The sequence below is a fragment of the Diadema setosum genome, chromosome 1, assembly GCF_964275005.1.
Source record: "Diadema setosum chromosome 1, eeDiaSeto1, whole genome shotgun sequence".
NCBI classification, from domain to species: Eukaryota; Metazoa; Echinodermata; class Echinoidea; order Diadematoida; family Diadematidae; genus Diadema; species Diadema setosum.
In genome coordinates, this window is record NC_092685.1 from 48080163 (window position 1) to 48105554 (window position 25392).

The window sequence follows — 25392 nt, forward strand, 5'->3', positions numbered from 1 at the left end:
TAACCATATTCACTAATGATATATCAATAACGCTTCACTCCATAAATAACTCACAACCAAAATTGCGTTCACTGAAACAGCAGTTATTACATTTCACAACAGTTTTCTAACACTCGATTATTCATCCCTCAGTGTTAAGTACAAACAAAGCTGGTATATGAAACTCAACCTGTAAACATGACTACATTTGCCCCAGGGTGCTCACTGTGGGCTGCAGGAGAAATGATTAATGATTGATGCTGACTCGATGTTGGCACTGGGCTGCTGGTACAGTGGATAGCTGCCAGAGGTATCTTGCCTGCCAGCCTGAGTTGCTCACCAATGGGAAATCTTTGGCTTCTCTCTTGTTTACACAAGCATATTCAGCACAACTTCTTTTCTCAGAGATAAACTGTGTTCTGCTCAGAATAACTGTAGGCTTTGGCCTGTTTGCCATATCCAAGTGTTGGCCAATGACCAGGCCCCCCAATATCCTACATTATGTAGCAACATAACAACATTAATGTTTACATCTTTCTCTCCTTTCTTTATACTCCATGCCTACTGATTCATTTGTGCTCTGCAGATGGGACATTCCAGCCACTTCAGCTCAAGTGTTTCACTCACACAAACAAAATGCCAAATCCTTATGGATCCAGGGTAGTAAGGGAAATTTCGCCCCGTCTTCATGATGATTTTTACCCCCTAAAAAAAATTCTAAGATTCTAATATCACTTTCTATTAATAATTTATAATTATTAATAATATCATTTATCTCATTTCCTGGTCTCTCTTGTGTCATTTTACCCGACAGAGAAGAACCACAGTTATGAGATCTCATCCTTCGTGGAAACATCCGCCATGAATCGAGTCAAGGAAAACCCAGTGGAGTTTGTCAAGTATCCTTTATCAGACCCATCCAGATATTCCTTTCTCCAGTTTCTGACCAGTGATGCTAGTGGCACTCACTTGAGCCTTTCTTTGTGTTCTTTAAATGACACATTTGACTGCTTGCTGCGTCAGCTGATTGGTGGAGGAGAACTTGTCAGAAACTGTTTCACAGAAATGCAGGGAAAATGACAGAAACATTGATTAAGAAATATCTGAGTATTTTTTTAAACATTCGTTTCTTGTGGAGTTTAAAGGACAAGTTCACCTTCATTAACATAAGGATTGTGAGAATGTAGCAATATTAGTAGAACACATCATTGAAAGTTTGAGGAAAATCGGACAATCCGTTCAAAAGTTATGAATTTTTGAATTTTTTGTGCAGTCACCGCTGGAAGAGAAGACTACTGCAGTGTATGATGTCACATGCGTACAACAATATAAGGAAAATATAAAGAGAATTTCACAAAAAGTGCACATTCCCTTGACTCGTTACTGACATATGGTATGGGTAATATTATTCCCATTGCCTTTAGAAAGAGGTAAGTCAAGTGTTCTTTCATTATGCGAAAAAAAGTGAAAATATGTTGAATTTTCTTTACATTTTATTTATACAGCTGTTGTACTCATATGACATCACAAGCCTTAGTAGTCTCCTCATCCAGCGGTTCCAATACAAAAACTTTAAAAATTCATAACGTTTGCATCGATTGTCCAATTTTCCTCAAACTTTCACTGATGTGTTCTACTAATATTGCTCCATTCTCTCAATCCCTATGTTTATGAAGGTGAACTTGTCCTTTAATTGTATTCATGTGATGAGATATTGAATGAGGAAGTACTATGATACAACTTGAGTGAATAAGATCATCTAAATATGAATCATTTTGATAGCACCTCTTCTCATGATCACAACCCACATTTTATGCTTGATACTATCATTTCCTGGTAGATATGCAAAGTTAGACAGTATGAGTCAAGAATTTACGTTATTAGTTTCATCATGAAATCAATGTTTTGTAAGGAGTGAGAGATGTTCAAAACAAGGCTTCTGGCCAGTATCTGTGTGAAGATGTTTGAGATTGTAGTCACAAAGGAAGGGTGATTTTTGAATAACATTGATCCCCATTGATTATGTGGTTTAGTTTCAGAGAATTGTGTTTGTGCAAAAATACTGTGCCACATTCATAGAATACTCTTGAGGAATACGATTATGCCTGTGATAACCCTTAACTTAAAATCCACCAGCTATAACAAACGTCAGTTGTCAAGAATCTACCCCAAGGGAACGAGAGTGGATTCAAGTAACTTCATGCCACAGGTAGGTCAACTCAACAGTTTCAGGGTGTGGACAAACCCACTTGCTTACCACTAGCTGAGGGCAACTAAAAACTGACTGTCAGACAAGTAAAATGAATGGGCACTTACCTGTTGAAAGTTGGAGGTCCTTTCTCAAATTCCCATTTGGGCAGATGGGAAATGCACACAACTATTTCAGGGTGCTACAACCCTACTTGCCCACTTGTCTAGAGTAACTAGATCTTACTGTTGGGCAAGTAAAATAAATACATATGTGCACTTGCCAGTTAAAAGTATTATACCCTTTCTCAACTGCCTATTAGGTTAAGTAGGAGAAATAGTTTTGTAATGCCCTACATTCCTGAGAAAACCTTGTTTCATGAGGGAGTGCAAGGTCATCTATTGGCACTAGAACATCTATTTGCACTTACAGAAAGTGAAGGCAGTCATGCCTGATCGTAATTTTCTTGAATAAGTGAACAGAAATATTCTGTCAAATTTCGCCTAAAGCTGCCAAGATAAACTACACTACTCGCAATGTATACTTACATGGTCATTTTTGTCCCCGCCGAACGAGTTCGAGCAGGGGACTATGAAACGGGCTCCGTACGTGTGTGTGTCCGTGTGTCCGTCTGTCTGTCTGTGCGTCCGTGTGTGATCAAATCTTCAATTTGCTACTTCTCTGTCATTTATGAGCCAATTTTGATTCTGTTTGCTTTATATGATAGCACTGCATGGGAGCTTTGAAACTTCTACACAGAATTTCAGTTGTGACCTTTGACCTTGACCTTTGACCTATATTGTACATTTTGCTACAAAATGCTACTCCTTCGCCATTTCTAACCCGATTTTGATTCCGTTTGCTTCATGTGATGGCACTAGTTGAGGGCTTCAAAACTTTTACACAGAATTTTGACCTTTGACTTCTTTGACCTTTGACCTTGATTTTATTGACATATATTATACATTTTGTTACAAAATGCTACTCCTTCGACATTTCTAACCCGATTTTGATTCCGTTTGCTTTATGTGATGGCACTAGGTGAGGGCTTCAAAAGTTATACACAGAATTTTGACCTTTGACTTCTTTGACCTTTGACCTTGATTTTTTTTTTTTTTTTCCGGCGGGGACATATATTACGCACCGCGTAATTTCTACTTTACCTTGTTCTGTTTTGTTTTGTTTTGTTTTGTTTTGTTTTGTTTTGTTTTGTTTTTTTTGGGGGGGGGGGGAGTTGCCCATAGCGAGAATAATATGAAGGAAAACAATTATATGACAAGTGATTTCATACTAAGAGGTGAAATTTTCCCACTTGGTAAGCATGTGTCGCTATGAAACCCTTTTTTTTCTTTCTTCTTTTTCTTGTACTTAAAAGTAACAATTTTAAGAAGCCTTTGCATTAAAATGTGATCTTCATACAAAAAATGATTCTCTTGATATATATACAGTTCTGCCCTCCCCCCCCCCCCAAAAAAAAAAAGAATTGATGAAAGAGCCGTAGATAGACAATTAATTCATGATCACAAACTCTATTTGAACACTTTAATTTTGTCTTTGTCAGATCTTCTGGAATGTTGGATGCCAGCTTGTAGCCCTCAACTACCAACAGCTTGGTAAGTGGAAATTAGAAGTTACTATGTGAAAACCGACAAGATAAAGTTGATATGAATGAAGCCATATACTCCCGATGATAGGTGGGGAAATCAGCCAAATTTAGATGCTGACATGTAAAGAAATAGAGAGAATGAGTTTCTGTGAAGCATACATGTACATGTATCAAAAGAGTAATTTTAATTTTTTGGCCTCAAAACAATGTGTAAATGCATTTTTGCTTTAGATTGAAGCTTAAGCCATGCATTTCGCTTGCGCATAGTATCTTTTATGATAAAAAGGATTAAAGTCAATCAATAGCACATCTTCTTATGATTCTTGGAATTGTGTTTTGTTATATGAATACATTTTCAAGCATAAAACTTAAGAGATGATATACTTTGGGAACTTCTGTCAGAAGCTGATATGTAATATTTCCAGATTTTAAACAGTTGAGAAAGAAACATCCAGTAACCTACTGGATTGTACCAACTCCGAGCTTGAAGTTTTCAATTCTTTTCTTTGTGGATTGAGAATCATCTCATTTTCTCATCACAGTGTGTAAAATCAGAGAGTTTTGTAATTGAACTTTGATACTGTTTCTCTTATCGTGTTTCAGACATCCCCATGCAGCTAAATCTTGGGTTGTTCAATAAGAATGGAAGGACGGGATACATCCTAAAGCCAGACTTCATGAGGAGGAAGGAGCGCTACTTCGACCCTTTCGCAGAGTCCACTATGGATGGCATCGTGGCTGCCACGGTAGAGGTCAAGGTAGGTCACAGTGAGGTCACAGGGAAGTCACATGGATATTCAAATGCCAGCCGACATATGGCTGACTCTTGAATGACTGTAAAATCTAAATGTGGCAAGTACTCTGTCATCTCATGTATAACATGCAGAGAGCAAGTCCTGAGGTAACGGTCCCTGTTATTGTGTTATTATTATTATTATCATTAGCAAATCGTCAATGACAATTTTTATTCTGCATTTCCTGTAATCCACAAATTGATCCTGCTCCCCCCAGGACAAGTAAGGAAAATTCCACAAAATTTTATTTCTTTTTTGGTGAAAAATACATATTCCAACAACTTGTTACTGACATATGTTAAGGGTAATATTATTCCCCCTGCTTTCTGAAAGGGGTAAGTCAAGTGCTCTTACATTATGTTAGAAATATTTTCTTTATATTGTTGCCCATAATGAAGTCATAAAAGTTAGTGTAGTAGTCTCGAAACCCAGAGATGATTTTTTAATTGATTGTATGATTTTCCTCAAACTTTCACTCATTTATTTTACTAGTATTGCTGCTTTCTCTCAATCCACATTTATGTTTGGGCTTTGGTTTCCTGCAGACAATATATTGCTCACATACTTACAAATGCTAAATATGAAATGTCGTATGCTGAAGGTAAACCCATCACAGTAGAAGCTCAAACTTTAAAATGATGTTGGTATCTTACAAGGAAATCCACTGTCATTGGTTGTTCCCTCATTTGCCTTGGATGTTTCGAAACCTCCTCAGGTTCTGTCAGGCCAGTTTCTGAGTGACAAGAGAGTTGGGACATACGTGGAGGTGGACATGTTTGGTTTGCCAGCGGACACAGTCAGGAAGAAATACAAGACCAAGACAGTGACCAGTAACGGCATTAATCCACAGTACGACGATGACAAGTTTGTCTTTCCCAAGGTGAGGCATACAATACTTGTAATAATAATAATAATGATATGAAATATTTATATAGCACTTAATACAAGCATGTTTCGAAGTGCTTTACAATTATCAAAAACAAACAAACATATAAATCAACTACGAATACAAATAATCAACGATACATAATCATCAGTTCTGTTCTAGAAATAAGTGGGTTTTAAGTTTCTTTTTGAAAATGTCAATGGAGTTGGAGAACTGAATGCGACTAGGGAGGTTGTTCTAAAGAAGGGGGGCACAAATGGAGAAAGCGCGGTCACCATAACGGTTGTGGGTTGTGTAATTCTTCATCTTCTGAGATTTTTTGGTCCTTGTCTTTCTTGGGGGTAGTTGTGTTTTACTTAGCAGATGTGAACTTATGATGTTTAATCTTTTGAATATTTGTCCCAGATTTTTCTAGCAGGATTCACCATGTTGTATTAAGCAGATTTGTCAAGGATGTGTGTTTCAATGTAATAGGCAGACAAAAATATATAACAACTCTGTACTTTTGATTTAATAGGCAATAGACTGTTTCTGTAATGTGTAACAATTTATGGATGTTTCTTTTCCTGCAGCCTAGTAATGAAGCATTTCATTTACCTGCTCCCTCCCATTAAGTTCCATAAGCAGGAATTCACTTAGTTGTTGCTAGGTAGGGCAAGCCTCCAACAGGCCTTGTGGATGTTCAGGGCAACTTTTGTGAACAAGGCATGCATAAAATCTTAATATACATTTCTGAACCCATCTATCCACAAATTACTTCGAGTTGTGCAGGTATTATTTATGGCACAGTACATATTCTAACAATGATAAGATTTTCTATTAAAAGTCTATATTTCCTATATCACCGTGCAGGTGATTATGCCCAAGCTGGCCATGCTGAGAATCACGGCGTACGATGACAACAACAACAAGCAGATTGGCCACAAGATCCTGCCAGTGGACACTCTCAGACCAGGTGAGACTGGCCTCCCAGTCTTCTATTGTGTTAACTCATTACCTGCCAGAGTCTGCTATCTCCATATAATGCCATACAGGATTCACCTGGTTTCTAAAGAGAGTTGGTTAAAATACAGATAGCTCCCTTTTGTTATTGTCAAACTCTCATGAAGTAATAAGAGAATACCCCTTTATGACAGTGATAGTGGAAGTAGAATAATTTTCATATTTTGTTCCTAGTACTCTTAAAAAGTGACAATTTTCACGCATTTCACATAATGTGAAACTGGCGTGAAAGAAAAAGCAATCAATTTAAAAAAATGTTATATATAATACTATTTCATATTTTGATTTTGGTGAATTTTTTACAACATTCCGAATTCATCTTACTTGGTTGAGCACCAAGGTGTTATTTGCATGAAAATGTCCTCTATTCCAGCTGTTTGATACATCAATTTTAGCATTGTGATTTAGTTGTTTAGCTCAATGGAGACAACATTAAAGGCATAATTTACCATTTGCAGATGAAACAAAAACCCAGAGTTAGTGCTTTAAAATAGTTCTAAAATGTGAGTTAGCGATAGAAATGACCAATGTAAAAATTTGAATCAGCATAATCGATGTTAAGTATTGCTAAATATACAAAATATGAACAATAGTTATAATGATAATGTTTCGAGACTAAACCGTCTACAGTTATGGTTTAATGAGAAAAATAGTGACATCTCCTATAGGTTTATTGCAAAAAATTTATATGGTAAGATGTTTTGTGATACAAATAACCTACACATATGCATCAACAGTGATATCTTGAACATTTTTAAATCACTGCTCCCAAAGGTAAACAGGACCTTTAACACTTGCCTAAAAATGTAATTTAATTCTGTTCCTACTTTATTCCTACTTTTTTATTTTATCCTGCTTGAAAGCCTGTAATTGCTAAGAAGTGCCAACAAGGTGTAGGTTATTGCAGTTGGACATTTCTGGTTATATACATACATATCATATATCATGCTTCAATGATTGTCAAAATACATATACTAGATAGTAGGCTTCTAAGCCATTTTCTTCTCTCACCTTTATTTGAACATATTAATAGCCTTTTCTCAATTTGTATCCAAGTGTTAGATTTTTCTCTTTTTTCCCCTTTTCCTGATGTTTTTGGAAGCACACTTATACTCATATATGAATATGAAGAGTTATTGGAGATTATGTCTCAGTTTATGACAAGTTCATCCTGTTATGGATTCTTTGCAGTCAGATCTTCTTTGTTCACACAATTTCTCCCCCCACCCCTTCCCAGGTTACCGGCACATCCCGCTGCGCAACGAACTCTACCAGCCGCTGCTGATGCCTTCGCTCTTCGTGCACATCAAGGTGTGCGACTACGTGCCCAAGGGGCTGGCCAACTTTGCCGACGCCCTGGTCAACCCCATCCAGCACCAGAACCAGATCGAAGAGGAGATCAAGAAGAGGGCGGAGCAGCTCGCAGTCCTCATGGAGGAGACCAAGAGCCAGGAGGAGAGTGCCCAGCCGCAGACGGGCGACGATGCGGGTCCCAGCACCAACGGGGTGAGATGGATTCCATATGCGTGTGTGTGTGGTGGCTGTGTATGTCTTTGTGTGCATCGTTTTGTGTGTTTGTGTGTGTATTTTTGTTTGTGTGTGTATCAGCAGTATAAATTTGCAAATGCCCATGTTTATGTAAGACTTATGATCAATATCCAAGTGTCTGTGTGGGGAGACATATTCTTTATGAGCCGGTTTGTGTTAATTGTCATGATTTTCTTTGGAGTCACAATTTCAATTGCCATTTTCATAATTATGATGGTGGTTATCCTTTACATTTATTAAAAGTTTTCTGTTTTTTAACGTCGTCATGATCATCATTTTTATTATTAGTAGTATCTTTATTGTACTTTTGTTTTTGACATTACAAGTTTTAGTAAAATGCTGATGAATATGTCATGAATTAATGGTATGTTGTAGCTGGTATTCACATTATATATCAGCTATCTTGTTGCTAGAGTTGCTTTAACTGTAATGAATCCATAGTTGAAAAAAAATCCCCAAGATAATGATGTGTGACGTTGAGTCAATTAATCCTCTCTGGCTGCACACCTGACGACAGGAGACCACCAAGGAGGGCGAAGGGGAGACCTCCTCTGCCACACCCGAGGGAGGACAGGCTGCAGCATCATCCAACCCCGTTGCCGTGGAGGACAAAGCGCCTAGCAACAAGGCTGTGGAGGAGATGAGGACGCTGGAGAGGGAGAAGAGGGACAGCATCGAGGCCCTCCCACCGGCGGTCAAGAAAGCATCTAGACCGTCCAGACAGTCCGGTAAGAGATTGAAGGGAGGATGAGGCACAAAGCAGAAGGAAAAACTCAACAGGGGTTAAAAAATGGCTGACAATAAAGCTAGCTTGCTTTCCTGTGGTATGTCACACTGTGGAGAAGAACACAGTCAATGATATGCCACTCATATGTGTGCTGCAGTGTACTGATCAAAATGTAGCACACAGATATGGTTAATTTTGAATAGGAATGCAGTAATATGTATGTGATGCATTATGGATAGAATTAGTGGAATGCATCATACAGAAATATATCAAATCAAATCAAATCAAATCTAATACACAGTGGACACACTACTAGTCACAGAATACACTGTGAACAGAAACCTGTCACACACTGTGTCGTACTGTGGATAGAAACACTGTCATGGATGTGATACCCTGTGGATTTAAACACTGCCACACATGTGACAAATTTATAAAGGATAACATAGCTCTATGCATTTTACATTCTCATGAACATGGTTTACTGGGGGTATCTACCATGTGATATGGTTCATGGACTAGTATTGATGGGTATGAATTCACATTGTGCATTGGACACTTTATGTCTTATGAATAATTCATTAGTTAAACCCAGCATTGTATGCAATACAGATGACAATATGCACACACTCACACACACACATACAAATTTATGTGAAAGGACTCATACTCTTTTTAGCCATTGATAGGACATGCAGCCAGATGAATTTAGATAGATCCCAAATTTTCTTCCAACACCACAGCATTTTTTGTAACAAATTACGTATTGTAGCTCCTGTTTCAACAATGCAAAAATGTCCTACTTTGTAAAATATAGAATTTTCACAGATAGGAGGTGAGGATTTGTGATTTATGCAGGTTGAGGTGAGAAGAAAGAAATAACAAAATCTGACATTTTCATCCTTTGTGTGGGATGAGTTTGGCTTTACTCATAATACTTGGATTGTAGTTGAGGCTTGCTTTGGGGTATGCTGATTGCCAAACATGATCATCAGTAAATAAGACATGGTATAGTATGCCACATCATCTTGGCGCAAAAAGGGCGCAAAAAGATGGGTGTTGTATAAGATCATCAGATACTGAGTAGATGCTTTTGCTCTTCCTGCCAGCTATGTTTCTCTTCTCAATGAATCTCTGTTTCTTCTGATCTCCTTCTAAGCCTTCCTGCTATGGCATGCTAGAATTAGTTGTGCTCTCATAAATTCAAATTTGTGCATTGTAATAATTGCTTATGTCTGTCCATGAAAGTGTGTTTGGCACTAACTACTTTTACAACAGAAACCACATGTTTTGAAAGTTGTTTTGATGTGTAACTGAATAATGTTGATAACTGATTGGTGTGCCAAAATCAATAATGGGAAATTATTCTCCTTGTCCATGATGAAAATCTATCCTTTTCCTATGGATGTATCTATATGTTATATTTTTAATAGCCATTAATGAAATTTGTCTATGCTTTATCTGTGAGAGTTAATAAAGTACAACAAACCAAACTTATGTGTGAACCTTGACGTGAAATGTAGAGGTAATATTTACGAGATGAAGTGTATTCACAGCATGTTAAAATTTCTTATATTCCTTTTTTTTTTAATCCTTTATGCACATTGATCTAGAGATGAACTGGAAAAGGCGACTTTATTCATTAGATTAGTGGGGTAAAGCAAAAAATCTGTCAGTGGTATTACCATTTTTATGAAAGGAAAAACAGAGAAAAAAAAAACAAACCCAAATCTATTTGTGCTGTCTGAAATGCACAGGTTATCACTGAATTCTGTTGGTGGATGTTGAGTCTAGAGACAGGAACTGAACTGGTGTTAATATTTGGTTTTTCATAGCCAAGCTGTGTCGTGCAGCAGATTCTTGTATTTTGTTTTTCTGTTTTCACTGACATCAATTCCATCAACCATTTAAATATGAACCAGAAACACAACTACAGATTCTACTGAACCACTTAGAACCAATGGGTAAGTGTGTTTCAATGCATTTTGTAGACAGAGGATCTCGGTGTTCAGCTCACATTACTTTAAAAAAAAAATGCATCTAACATCAAAATCTTCCTAAATTCCATTTTCCACCTCAGGTTTGTACAACTTTCCATCTTTTGAGTGATATTCAGATCAGGGGAACAAACAGGAATTAAACAGGAATGCCAATTCAGGGGGTGTGACATCACAATTAAATCATATTCATACAGGACTTTGTCATTGGGTGTGAATTTGATGTGGTGGCGGTTTGTATGCAATCGTTCATGGATGCCATAACTATACTTCAATGGCCTGTCTCTTTTACGTTCACCATCACTCGGACATCTCAATTCATATGAAATTACTCTTCTTCCCATATTTTTTTTTATTTTACTCAGCATTTTTTGATGACATATTCAAGTAAAAATAGAGGATATTTTGAGAATTTCACCAGTAAACACACGTGCTAAATTTGATGAGACAAATATGAAATAAATTGCAGTATTTTCAAACCATACCATAACTAGTTCCCAAAGAATGAAAAAGATGATTTAATAACTATTGTCCTTTTTGATTAGTCTTTAACGAGGCTTTTTTGCACACCAGTAGTTCCCCAGATACAGCGGTAACATTCCAAATTTGCTGTGAATTGCTTTGAGCATAATCCCGCTCACTTACTAGACACTTAATGCTAGCAGTGTGCAAATGTCCAACATGCTTGTTTTCAAATCCGCTTCTTTTGTTCTGCTCGCAAATAGCCAGGATAAACATGGATTCACACTCACTGGAATGCTTGTCATTTCCCAGGTTGTCACATGATTGATCACATGACACGTTTCCGAGTTCATTTCCCAAGGGTAGAAGTTGCCATCCTTGTTTTTTATTTTGTTCTTATTTTATTTTTATATCAGTTTGTTGATTAATCATTTTCACCATATTCCAGACATTATATGACCTATATGATTTTTGTATATGATTTATGTATGAATATTTATCCCCTCCATCCACCCCCTTCCCCTCCCCCCCCCCCTTCATTGCTATATCCACCCATACCAACAGTCTCAGCCAAAGACAGTGGCGGTAGCAGTGGTCTTCTGCGGTCCGTTTCCATGGGAACGGCCCAATTTCAGTCTGATGCCTTTTCGGGGTTTCACAACCAAAGCGTCCGAAGCCGCAGCACCCCCAACCTGGTGCCGCAAGGTCTGCATCCTGTTGTCATGGTGACACGTGTGCACTCTTGTCTATGGTCTCCACTGTGTCTTGTCCATTTCCTTGTGAATATTCTTGCGTTTTCATTGTCTGGGTCACACCTCCCTGTCATATCTACTGTATGTTTCAATTTTTTTTTTTGCTCTCTGAATATGCACCAATACTCACTCAGTTTGTTCTGTGCCAAGAAACATCTTTGGATAATACTGTTTTGACTTTTCAATATGATCAGAGAAAACTTGCATATATGCATTTGCTGTTTGGAAGTCAAAGAAAAGGCAATGATTGAACAGTAGCACCATTTCATTTCATTTTTCTGTTTTCTTTGAATTGTGTGCAGTGGAAAAAAAAAAGTTACGATGCAGATTATGTAAGCCCTTGCTGCTTGAAAAGAAAATGCAAAATCCTTTGGCATTTATTTGTCATGGTTAGTTTCACTGTCTTATTTGTTTTCCCTTTGTTTACAATTCAAAACATGAGTGAGTAAACCCAAAGGATATTCTTCTTGAAGTCTGTCTCATGAAAAACACTGGGCATTTTGTCCAAGCAGCTTAATGAAGAAATAAAGTAAGGTGTTTTGTCTGATTCATAAACAGTCATTTATACAAGTTTTTTGGCCAGACTAGTCGTAGTATCACAACCAGTTGCAAGATTTTTGTTGAAATTGGCAAGAATTGGAATGGCAAGATATATCTGGCTTCTATTTTTGACTCTATCCCTCATATCTATAGGTCTTAATTAGCTCCACTGTCAGCTTCCCTATCATTTGGCATACATATCACACATCTCTAGGCACATTCATTCAGTCATTTTCACATTCTATATTCTGTAGCATATCTCCACGATGTTTTGCATGGTATATCATATCTACAGGTACTGCTCTGGTTTATGTACATGTATGAGCACAATACATGTATTGCATGACTCTCAAGCAATGTACTTTTCTGTGCATGATATTGAATACCAGAGCATGCCCATTTCATTTTCCTCTTTTTGTTTAACTCTGAAAGTACATTCACCTAGGTTTTTTTTTGTTTGTTTGTAGGCCCATTCTCATTGGGAAGTTCCAATTGTGTCATGGCAATGATGAAATGTGCGATGCGCATTCTTTTCCACTCACACTGCATAAAAAAATTATGCACAGCTTGGTAGTACGCGGCATGCAAGTTTATCTGTGATGTAAATCAAAGCCTGGCTGACGATGTTACGCATGATTTATTTTTTTTTTATTGTGATGCCGTAATGTTCTAATTTTTGTCTAACTAATATTGTGATTTTCACTCTCAGTTCGAATGTCCCTTGTGTTTCTTGTTGCATGAGATTTTTTAAATGTGTGTATTCTGTGTTAGTGTGTACAAATAATCAGTTTATGTTGCGCATAGCAAAGAGCGAAAAGAGACTTCAGATTTAGATTTGAATGCAAAGCTTCATTTTTTCATCAAAGTCGCAGACACTTATGAATCAATTGATAACACTTTTTTAATCTAATAACGAAATAGATAAATTGCTGTGAAAGTTTGCACAAAGTCAAACTTCTCAAAAATAGCATGATGACATGTGCTTGAAGCTGTTGGCCTGTCCAGTGTACTGTTGTGTAGTTTTCATGAAGTTTGTGTTGACTGTTGCTTTTTTTTTTCTGTTGTATTCTTATTTTTTGTTTTGCATGATGATATCATAGAACACAAATGATACTTTTTCAATTACCTTTTTTTCCCACTCAGTGTTGGGGAAAATTTGATTGTTTGGATGTGAGAAAGGTGCTTCAATTTGCAGAACAGCAAAGAGCACCATAAATTAGTGTGTCTTGTTTGAGACTAAAAATATCTTTCGAAGAAGCAGAAAGGCCAATAAATAAAATGTGGCAACACAAATTTTGGTCAGCATTCATCAGAACATATTTTATATTTCTCAAATTCACTGGAAAGAACTTGAATGGAAATTGTATAATCTAGAGTGTAAAATTGTGATTTTGTTCTTGATTTTGAAAACATGATTATAGATGGGATTGGATATTTTTGAGCACACTTTTCTGAGATAGCAGTTTTCTTCACTGAATTGGTAGTCTTTGTTCCAGCTGTTTCCATGTTCTGACAACAAAGTGTTATTTTCCTTCATGAAATACATACTGCAGAGGAAATCATTGCAGCCACTGTGGATGAGATCAAACAAGAAAAGGTTGGTATTAAGTCTATCCAGCTGCTTAAGCCATTCCCTACAGAAGTTTTTGATGTCCATAAACTTTACACAGCAGCCACAGGTTCTACACTCAGTGGGTTAATTAGCAGATTTAAATGTCTGGGTTAATTAGCAGATTTAAATGTCTGGCTAAATCTTAGAGGAATGTACCGATATGTTTTCTTGGCTATTTTAGAGGCGTTTTCATTGCCTTGATTAATTAATCCAAGCAGTCAGTTACACTGTATATACTACAGAAAGTATCAGTGTGCTGTTGTCCAGCTGAGCATTATAAAATCTGAAGCTTTAATGATGCATATCATGAGCTTGTTGAAAATTACGGCTCAGAGAACTGACAGACAGGGAGGAAAAATGTGGATTTGTCTTGGAGTTTAGACAAGGAATAAAAATTATCTGCTTTGAGTTTAACCGTGAAGAGACTGGTAGGGGCTGATTCGGCCGTAAGGCCTCCGGAAGCTCCTGGAGTTTGTTATGTTCTTCTTTGCTAATAGTCTGCAGGAATGTGTGAAAAATGAACTTGCAATACTCGTGGTAGAGCAAGATCCCTGGGTCTCTTGCTATTTTTCTTTTATCAAACAGCATTGAAGATATCAAAATATTTTGTTATCCTTATCCATCTTGTGTTGCTCAAATATTGCATTACTTTTATGTCAGTTAACCTTTGTGTTTGATCAACCCTCATCACTAGATTGATTTCATGTTCGATCAGCATTTAAAATATGGAAACATAATTTAGCTGTTCATAATTTGTAAAATATGCATTGCCATCAAGTTGAATTGTAAGAATCTGCCACTGTAAAAGCACAGAAAGGTAGTGAAAGCAGTCAAATTTCTAAAGAGTGTTAACTCTTCGTCATGTGGAAGGTGGCTAGTTCGCTCATCATTTGCTCACTGTGCATCTCATTTTGCTCTGCTCTCTCTCTCTCTCTCTCACTGCGTAAAACCCCGCCCCAGAAATACCAGAAGGTGCTGATGCGGACGGAGGCGGAGCTGCAGAAGCTGATCAAGAAGCACGAGAAGAAGCAGAGCAAGCTGAAGAAGAAGCTGGACAAGGACGAGGGCAAGCTGAAGACGTCCCAGGACAAGTCGAAGAGGAACCTGGAGAAGAAGAACGTGGCCACCGAAAAGAAGGCCATGAAGAGCAAGCATGCGTGAGTGATTTTTGTCTAATCTGAAACATTTATTTTTCTGTGTGTCTTGTGAGTGTTTGATGAAAGAAAAAGACATTAGTGAGTCCATTAAAATCTTTTTGCGTTTAAAGAGTTGGATGAAAAGCTTAGAGGGTTTGACCAATTTTGGATGAGATGGGGATTCAGCGTTTAAGTTTTCTGCGAGATAATTAGAAACCACTTGTGAAATATTAAAGAGCGTACAGTTCTTAGAGGAATTCAAAGTTTATTTGAGGAAAATCGGTTTTAAAATTGCTGAGACATCCAAAAACAAGGTAAAACAAAGTGATCCTAATGAAAGGTGGGTCTCACCTTTCATTAGGATTGCTTTGTTTTGTATTATCTCAGCTATTTTGAAACCAATTTTCATCACATATACTTTGAATTCCTCTTAGAATTGTATGTTCTTTCATGTTTCATAAGAGGTTTCTCATTATCTCACAAAAAAGCTGAAAACCTGAAGCTCCAACTCAACCAAAACTGTATCATCCCTTTCACATGCATGCATTGCATATAATCGTTCAAGATGCATTTGGAAAAAAAATATCGATAGTGCAATCATTTGATTGAAGGAATCGGGTGATTGACTAGTCTAATTCAAGTCGTTTTTGTTTTTGTATATTCTTTAAGATTTACATTTAAACCCCAATAGATAAAAATCAGAGTGACGAAGAATACTTATATTTTGCAGAAGGCATGTTTCAGGTATATTCTACAAATTTAAAAACATAATACTCAGGGTATCGGTACACTTTAAGCACTGCTGTGGCTTACTTGTACCCTGATTTCCTTTTTTCTTTAAATTTTGACAGGAATGTGGAGGAGGTTAAGACAAACTGTGCCAAGGCAATGGAGAAGCTGGAGAACAATCTTGAGAAAGAGGTCAGTTTCTTCTGCCTTGTTCCTTTGTAGTAAAATATGTGATATGTTTATATTAAAATATGAAGTCTTATGTCTCTGAGAGACAGACACTCCATTGAACATAAATCGTCATGAGCCTGGCAGAACGACACAAACGCATGCAATTAAAAGAAGGTTTGCCTGGCAGAACAACAAGGATGCATACGTTGCTTAAGTATAGCCCGCACCTCGCAGGCACCTGTGCTGTTCTGCTGGGCACACCTGCCTTGAATCATGAGCATTCATGCTGTTCTGCTGGGCACACGACGAAATGATGAAGGAAAATGCGGCACTATGCCATAGCAGATTGATTAGCACACATAAGTTTAATAATTCAGCAAATGTGCTGGAGATGATGTATCATGTACATGAGTTCGTGAATTTAAAGCTTCTGCATGATTGTAGTTTTGCTGAGTTTTTCTTTCACTTTCAGAGTGTCTCCTCATGTGAGCCGGATGAGCCCCAGGTGAATTTAGCACCCTCTGCAAGAAAATTTCAAAACTGTTTCCTAATCATTTACTATTCATCATATCTTGTTTGGTTTTTTTAAAATAAAAAATAATAATTTTCATTTTATCTTTATTCACATCCTGGATAAGGGTTCACATTCATAATTATCCGAAATCAGGCGTGTGCTTTACATTCAGAACAAGTTTGGGCTTTTTTGTTCCCTTTTGTTTGTTGTTGTTTTTTCTTAATTGCATTGTACATTTTGTTTGTTTGTTTTTGTTCTGTTTTTAGTTGGTTTCATTATGATGCATGTTTATATCAAACCCGTCAGTCTCATCATGTCATGCCCATATTTTTATTTTTTTTTTTTTTTTTTTGCAGAAGATCAGAAGATACTCAATCGATTAATGGATATCTTTTTTTTTCTGTTCTCACTCCTTGTTATTTGATTTCTATCTTTTAGAATATGTTCCATGCTGTTTGCAAAATAAAAGTCTAAAGAACATTTTTGGCTGACAAACTTTCAAGATTTTGGTTGCTGATATACTTTCCTAAACAACTGCCCATTCTGTAGTATGCATTTTGCACCTTTATATTTGCATGATATGCTGTGATTGCTGACATAATAGATAACCAGTATATCTCATAGGAAACTGAATATCCCTGTGCACCATATTTGGTAGCCATTTATTTGTCTCTCCTCAAGCAGAAAACAAGATTTGACTTTTGTTTTTGTTTGGCATGATTAAGTGAGCACTCATGGACTTGGGTAAACTCTGACTCATTTCACACGTATCAACTTTTTTTCATGGTCATTTCATGGAAACCAATTGGCATTGGATTTTACATTACATTTTCCATAGATCACACCATAAATGATGTGTGTGTATATATCCAAAGCTCATGTTTGCTGGTACATAATGGCCATAATCCTTTATGGCCTACAAATTGTCATTACTCCTTACCGCAATCAACAACAGACATATTTTGGTGATTTTAAGTCATATCACTGATGTGTACTCCTTTGAGTTTTGACTATACAGGCATACAGTCACTATGCTACGTTACACCATGTTCCTGGCAGCCACGCCAGCCCCGTTTGCCCGAAATGTAGTGCGTCGTGGGTAGATGGAATATTCACCAGTTTTTTCCCTCCATATTGTAGTCTTGTTAATTACTTCCATTCCTCGCTACTGTGAACAGGTAACTGTCAGACGCCATTCTTACAGTGTCTGGTTAGGCTAGACCACACAATATTTCTGTCGCCTCACACTATGAACCGCCTCCAAGTTTTGTTTATGGCCTGTTATGTTCTGTGACGTTCTGTTGTATTCACCCTGTTTCATTATGGCAAAGTTTGTCATTAGCACTGGGACAGCTGTGGTAAATTTTTTTTGACAGTTTAAAAATCTGACATGGCAGTCACAGACTGTCATGTTTGCCCATCCCATCTCATTGTGCTTTGTCACGTCCATCCCGTAATGTCTGAGAGGGTCTGAAACGTGACTGCTGTGGTCGCCGGGAACATTTTGTAAATGCAGCATTACTACTTACACGTATTTGATACAAAACGACATACTGCAAATGTGTACTCCTTTGAGATTTTTTTGTAAAAATATATTCTGTATTACTCTTTGATGCCTTTCAGCAGTAGTTGTCTTTTCGTGATACTGCAAGACATGCGACAGATATACAAATGGCACTGTCGTCTCACGTCTAGTGTGCATTTATCATCCACAAACAGTAGACTTGACCTGTACGCTACAGCTGAAATACATCTATTCTCATACGTGTATTCTGTCATCCAAATCTTATTAAGATATGGGAATTTTAATCAAATCATAACATGAACTTCATCATGCAGCATCTCCTTCAAGTTGAAGGAATTCTTTCTTGCTCAGAGTTGATTACGGAATTGATAACTTGCGTCATCTCACAATGTTCCACTTCATGATCAAATATGACTTGAAGATGAGTAAATGACTAATGTGTAATTTAGTCATTGCTGAAGAGATAAGAGATAATCCAATACAAAGATCATCCATCATACTATACTTTAACCGTAATCCAAGCTTTAAGCTGCATTTATCTCATCACTATGTCTGTGATGTCAGATTGACATGGGGTGGAAATTTCTTTTCAAATCCCTAAAATTAGTAGAGTTTCTCGTTTGTCCGAGAATCCGATTGTCAGTCCGTTCAGTTTGGTTCCCCTTGCCATTGATTTAGAATAAATAAAAGCTATGCATCATATGCTCATGCAGTATGAAATGCACCATTACCATCGCTGCATCAAATTTTTAGGGCCTACATGAGTTAGCAATCCTGTTTTAATGAATGTTGTTAAATTATATGCAAAGTTGTATTTAGAGCTAATGAAATGGACAAATATTCCTTGCTGAAGAACAACCATCAAAAATGCTTTGCTAATGCTTTTTACACCTAAGTGTTATACACCATTTATTAGCTTTGTGTAGAAAGATATTGAGACCAGACAGCCTTAGAGTACAGATATGATACTGCTGTAGGATGAAATGCAAGCAAGTTTGTGTACATTTCAGGCATCACTGCAAGCACTGATGCAAAGTGTTAGATTCTATAGGAAAGCCTACTCACTGCACATGCCATAATTATGTTTGTGAATTTGGACGTGTAAAAATATTTCACATGTGCATAGATTTGCCATTAGGAGCCAGGGCAAGGGGGAAAAAAGTACTATCTAGCATTTTCTCTTTGCAAGACTTATTATTTGTCAAGTCATTCCCCACACAGACATTTGAGTGGTGCAAGAAAGTTTCTTTTTAATACCAGAGGGAGGAAAAAAAAAAGATGAGGGAAAATTTCATGCCTACCTGAAGATTGATCGACTCAGTCAATATTTCTTGTACAGGCCAACCTCGATTATCCGGCTGGCATGTCTCCACATGTATTCTCTCAGTGCAGACCAAGGAAAAAAGTGATTTTCAATTTCAATTAAAACTGCCACAAAACTTGACTTAGCTAAGATAGGCCTATGTGTTGTGAGTTTCACATTAAAATGTTTTGATTTCTGCAAAAAAAAAAAAAGACTATAATTTTGATTGGTTGGTATAGATTGCTTAACTCTTCCAATGTACACTACCTACTTAGCAACCACTAGGTTGGCAGCTATGTGTATATATATATATATATATATATATATATATATAATATGTATAATAATACATAAACAGTGTTTCTCGAATATCCAGCTAAATTGCATATCCAGACTGGCACTGGTCCCAACATGGCCGAATAACAGAGGTCAAACTGTGCATAATTTTGCTTTTGCGCCCTCCCTGTAGATGCTGAGGAAGCAGGTATCCCACGAGGACTCCCTGATCGACCTCTACCGCAAACACCTCTTCCTGGAGAAGGAGCTGAGGGTGGAGCACGCCGAGATGCTCTTTGAGCTACAGATGGATCTCATGGCTGCCATCCACGAGAAACAACTCAAGAAGCTGGACGCCCAGCACAAGAAGTAAGCCAACCTCTCCCAACACCGGCCCCACCCTGTTTGTCTCTTCTTTCTGCACCCCTGTTTTATTGGTATTCATCCTTTTACCCATCATGGCCTGAAGGAATTTTGCTTATGTTTTAGAAATACTCTTTTTCTCATTAAAATTGGCAACTCTGAATTTTACTGCATAATTTATATTCCAGCATGATTAGATTGAACTGGTTAAATACTAAATAGATCAGTACAAACTTAAAAGAACCCCACACAAATAAACAAAGGCATAAAAGAATCCTCAAAAGTGCCTGTTTGAGATGTAAATGTAGCAGGAATATTCTATAAAATGTTGCCAATCTGAGGATCAGTCATAAATTCTTGGTAATCATGGTTTGAATTTCAACTTTAATTGGGGCAATGAAAAAGAAAATCAATGGATTCTAATCATGGATATGATGATTGTGGCAAAAAAAAAAAAACTCTCTGAAATTCTAAGGTTTTTAATCTTGGATTAAATATTTGTGACCAAAAAACAAAAACAAAAACAAAAGATAAACCAAGAGTTACATTCCCAGGAATATACTTATTCATCTCAATCAGCATAATATTATGTATACCATTGTGAATTTTAGGAATGAAGAATATCAGCTACTAATGATTATGTACAATACAGCTTTAGTGCAAATTAATCTGGGAATGCAATTTGCTTATTCAATAATCTTGGTATAAGTCTTTGTATTTTTTTTTCCTGCGCAGAGTGGAACAAGACCTGCGGAAGATGCTTGAAAGCAAGAATATTGAGGAGATGAAGAACATTGGCAAGACGAAAGGAGGCAAACAAGAAATCAACAGGTGATTGGATCGGAATCAATCATCCACCTTTCATCCTTGCCCTTGATAGGCCATTCTAGCATCAATCATTTCTCCTGTCGCAGTGTTTGTAGAGCAATCTTCATGAGTATAGACTCTTTGTGGAGTGGTATGTAAGATCATGTGGGCTCCAAGTGTGAAGTCAAAGATGATTCACCTTGCGTCCCGCAGGAAACATTGGTTGCCATAGCGATCATCTTACTCCCATCCAATTAGTAAGATTAGAAGCTTGCAGCCTCCAGGAAACTAGTCTAGTCACAAAATCATGTTGTGATTTTTTTTATTTTTTATTTATTTATTTATTTAAACACTAAACAAAAAGTAAGTTCCCCCTAAAACAAACCTCTGTAATTTATGAATCAGGGACCTTTGAGGAAATCTGAATACAGAACCATGTAGCTGTACTTCCTGGCTACCTTTCAAGTGAAATTCAGTGGAAATCATTTGGTCACGCTTGAATGAGCATGACTTAAAGTCAAAATGGTCACTTTTTGAAGTTCACAAGCCCAATTTTGAAACTTTGATCGGGTGATATCGAAACAGATTTCGATTTTTCAGGTTAAAAAGGCATTCAAAGTATGATTTATGTGCTTCTCATCGTACCATGTGACTTTTGCACAAAATTTCACGGTTGAGTGACCACGAGGTGAAAATTACCAAAATGGCCGATTTGACATGTTTCTCGTGGTAATTTCTGTCAATTGAGATTGAGTTCGTGTGTTGAACAGCTTTTACACAAAATTTACGTAATTTCACGGTTGAATGAGCACATTGAAAACAAAGAAAAATAACAATTTAAATTGTGCAGTAGGAATTGTGATAATTTTGCGCGCTGAAATCAATTGTTTAATGCTTTTTGTGTTGTGTTTAATACCCAATTGCATACAGTGATCCCCTGACATTTCAGTCACGCTTCAATGAGCATGGGGGGCTGAAAAATCCTTTTTATCCTATTGATAAACAAAGTATTCATTGTGTTTTAGTTTTAGTTGAAATATCGGGAAGTGGCTGAAATTCTCATAAATTTACATTTGTTTTGTTTATGAAGACGTGTACAGCGGTGTTGGCGGATAGAGCCTAAAAAGTGAGTGGAGATGCTACAAAAGCTGTGTGATATTGCCATAACAATCACATAATAGTCAACCGACATTTTAAGCAACTATCATCACCATCACAACTTTGAACACCACATGAACAGCAAAGGCCACTATCTCACCACAATCAATACCAACAGCAAGTAGCAATAACTCTCCTTTTGTTTGTTAAACTACACGATTCACTTTGAATGCGAAACCTTGTGAAAGATAAAAAGTAGAGACAACGAAAAAGAAGAGGAAGAAAAAGAAAGCAAAAAAAGGAAGAAGAAAGAGAAGGAAGACAAGGAGCAGATGGAGCAGTTAGTCAGATAAATGAAGCAGGAGGAGACAACAGAGAAAATAAAGAAGATATATAAAATGTACAAAGAAATTAATACAACTTTCACTCAACTGTGTTCGCTTATAAATTCAGACTTTTATTCTTAGTATAGTTCTTCCAGATTGTGTCTGTCAATCATTTTTCACATGGAAATAATTGAAAACAATACAAAAACAAGCAGCTTAATTGAGAATAAATTAAGATGGATAAAGCACTAAAAGTCTTGACACTAGAAAACATGTACAAACATATATGTACAAACAAAAATATAGACTTGAAGTGCAGGGAAACATAGCACTTCCCTTATAATCAAACGAAAGCAATGTTTAGCAGCACACATACAGCTAAGTGAAATTTTATCCTGACATGTCTAATGTTGGTTCTGCGTAACCAAGTTAGAGTTCTGCTGGTCTTTCAATAGCGAGTGTAGCCACCATTTTGCTCGATGACAGCATTGCATCTCATCCTCATGGTGCGGATGAGCTTCGCCACTCTTTCCTGGGGGATGGCTAACCACTCCTCCTGCAAGATCTGTGTCAGGTCCTCGACTGTGGTAGCCTCGTTCACTCGCCTATACACGGCCCGTTTCAGCTGGTCCCATAAGTGTTCAATGGGGTTCAGGTCAGGTGAATTGGCAGGCCATGTCATCCTCTGGATCCCCTCTTGGCGCAAGACAGTGTTCGCCTCTCGGCAACGATGTGGACGGGCATTGTCGTCCATGAAGACGAATCCATGACCATGGGCCGCTGCATAAGGGAGGACGTGGGGACGCAGGATCTCCTCCACGTACCTATGTCCATTCAGGTTCCCATTAACCTGAACCAGAGGTGTTGTGTTTCCCAGACTGACGCCAGCCCACACCATGATGCTGCCACCACCGTACGCTGTAACAGGCTGGACGCAGCATTCTGTGTGCTTCTCACCTCTCCGGCGCCAAACACGTTCCCTGCCATCAATGTGTCTCAGACACAGTCGAGTTTCATCTGAGAAGAGGACATTCCCCCATTCTCTCTGAGTCCAGCGGGCATGTTCCCTGGCCCATCTTAGTCTGGCCTGCCTGTGACGTGCCTTGAGTTCAGTTTTCTTAACTTTGCGGCGGGATCGAAGGCCGGCATGACGTAGCAGATTCCGTATCGTTCCGGCACTTACTCTCTGCTGATGACGCGGACGAAGTTCCCTTTGGATCTGTGGCGCTGAAATGGGGATAAAGACATGACAGTGATTAAACCTGTTATTTAAAGATAACTTATGAAGTGCATTTGAATTCAATGTCTGCTAGCCTTGCAAGACTTCCAAGTAATCAAAACAAAATAGTCATCAAAATGGTCACAATTATGTCGACAACAATATTGGAAAGCATCTTTAACGTTTAGATTAATAAAAATCTTGATTATACCTGTAAGTGACCTCCGTCGCAATGCATTCATTCTAATGGCCCGGTCTTCTCTTGGAGTGGTTACTTTCGGCCTGCCTGTTCTTGCCGCATCGCCAACTTCTCCAGTTTGCTCAAATTTGGCTCTTAGCTTCCTTATCGCATTGGGTGACACCATTACCCTCCGAGCTACCTCCTTCACAGGAGTTCCTGCTTGAAGAAGCCCTATGGCGATTCCCCTGTGCTGTATAGACAACCTAGGCATGACGGTGCTTGATTCCCTATGTTCTTGACTCTCATATGTTGTGTACAAAAAAAGCAAAATTTTTTTCTTCACAAATCTGATCATGTTCATTTCATGTTTGTTGACTGTGGTATGTAATCTTATTGTCCAGGTTCTGGACATGCATTCTTTGGTCACTCATTCATGAGAGGGCAGGTGTTCGAACTTTTGTCTCCATACTCACAGTGCATATTTTCAGCACTGGAGGATATTGATGTTTAACAAAAGTAAAAGTTGGTACCATTTCAATCAACGATTAATTGTATTAATTTTCCCTTGAGTTAATGCGTGACTTCATGACGTCACAATGATAAATCATTCTTTTTATAATGTGGTCATTCAACCGTAAAATAAACCACATTGCATTCATATGGCAATATTAGCTTTCAAAAACATAAATTTTGCCTCTTTACATGAACTTACCATGGGGATGAAAGCAAAACTGCCAAATTTCATCATGTAGGTTAAAAAAAGGGTTTCCAGCCTCACACGCTTATTGAAGCGTGACTGAAATGTCAGGTGGTCACTGATATGCGTTTGGGTATTAGCACAATAATAAAAAAAGCATCATACAGTTGATTTCAGTGCGCAAAATTATCGCAATTCTTACTGCACAATTTAAATTGTTATTTTTCTTTGTTTTCAATGTGCTCATTCAACCGTGAAATTATGTGGATTGTGTGTAAAAACTGTTCAACACACGGATTCAATCTTAATTGATAGAAATTACCACGAGAAACATGTCAAATCGGCCATTTTGGCAATTTTCACCTCGTGGTCACTCAACCGTGAAATTTTGTGCAAAAGTCACATGGTACGATGAGAAGCACATAAATCATACTTTGAATGCCTTTTTAACCTGAAAAATCGAAATCTGTTTCGATATCACCCGATCAAAGTTTCAAAATTGGGCTTGTGAACTTCAAAAAGTGACCATTTCGACTTTAAGTCATGCTCATTCAAGCGTGACCAGATTATTTCCACTGAATTTCCCTTGAAAGGTAGCCAGGAAGTACAGCTACATGGTCTTGTATTCAGATTTCCTTAAAGGTCCCTGAATCATAAATTACAGAGGTTTGTTTTAGGGGGAACTTACTTTTTGTTTAGTGTTTATTTTTTTTTTTTTACTGTTCATCAGTAGAATATCAGTCCAATTCCGCATCCCATATCGCATGTAGTTTGAGGTTCTTGCGATATAAATTGATTGCTTCATTTGTAAGCTTTCTACAGTGCCAATTATATCTATTATATCTCTCTCAAATCTCTCATATTTACCTGATATCTGCCACAAATAATGTTCCATATTTTTTTAAAGCATATTTCTCTTCTGAAGTAACACCCTGTTTGTCCCTCCTGTGTTGA

General features: G+C 37.6%; 1 protein-coding gene across 1 annotated transcript in view; it reads left to right on the plus strand.

The window, feature by feature from the left end:
• LOC140242735 (1-phosphatidylinositol 4,5-bisphosphate phosphodiesterase beta-3-like) overlaps positions 1-25392 on the plus strand; it is a 173427-nt gene that overhangs the window by 141907 nt on the left and 6128 nt on the right. The window contains exons 24-38 of the mRNA XM_072322530.1: positions 794-878; positions 2116-2188; positions 3729-3780; positions 4377-4531; positions 5283-5447; positions 6306-6408; positions 7693-7961; positions 8521-8731; positions 10653-10694; positions 11754-11894; positions 14035-14078; positions 15054-15244; positions 16081-16150; positions 19941-20116; positions 20846-20941. Coding sequence (XP_072178631.1) covers positions 794-878; positions 2116-2188; positions 3729-3780; positions 4377-4531; positions 5283-5447; positions 6306-6408; positions 7693-7961; positions 8521-8731; positions 10653-10694; positions 11754-11894; positions 14035-14078; positions 15054-15244; positions 16081-16150; positions 19941-20116; positions 20846-20941 — 1873 coding nt within the window. The remainder of the gene's footprint in view (positions 1-793; positions 879-2115; positions 2189-3728; positions 3781-4376; positions 4532-5282; positions 5448-6305; positions 6409-7692; positions 7962-8520; positions 8732-10652; positions 10695-11753; positions 11895-14034; positions 14079-15053; positions 15245-16080; positions 16151-19940; positions 20117-20845; positions 20942-25392) is intronic.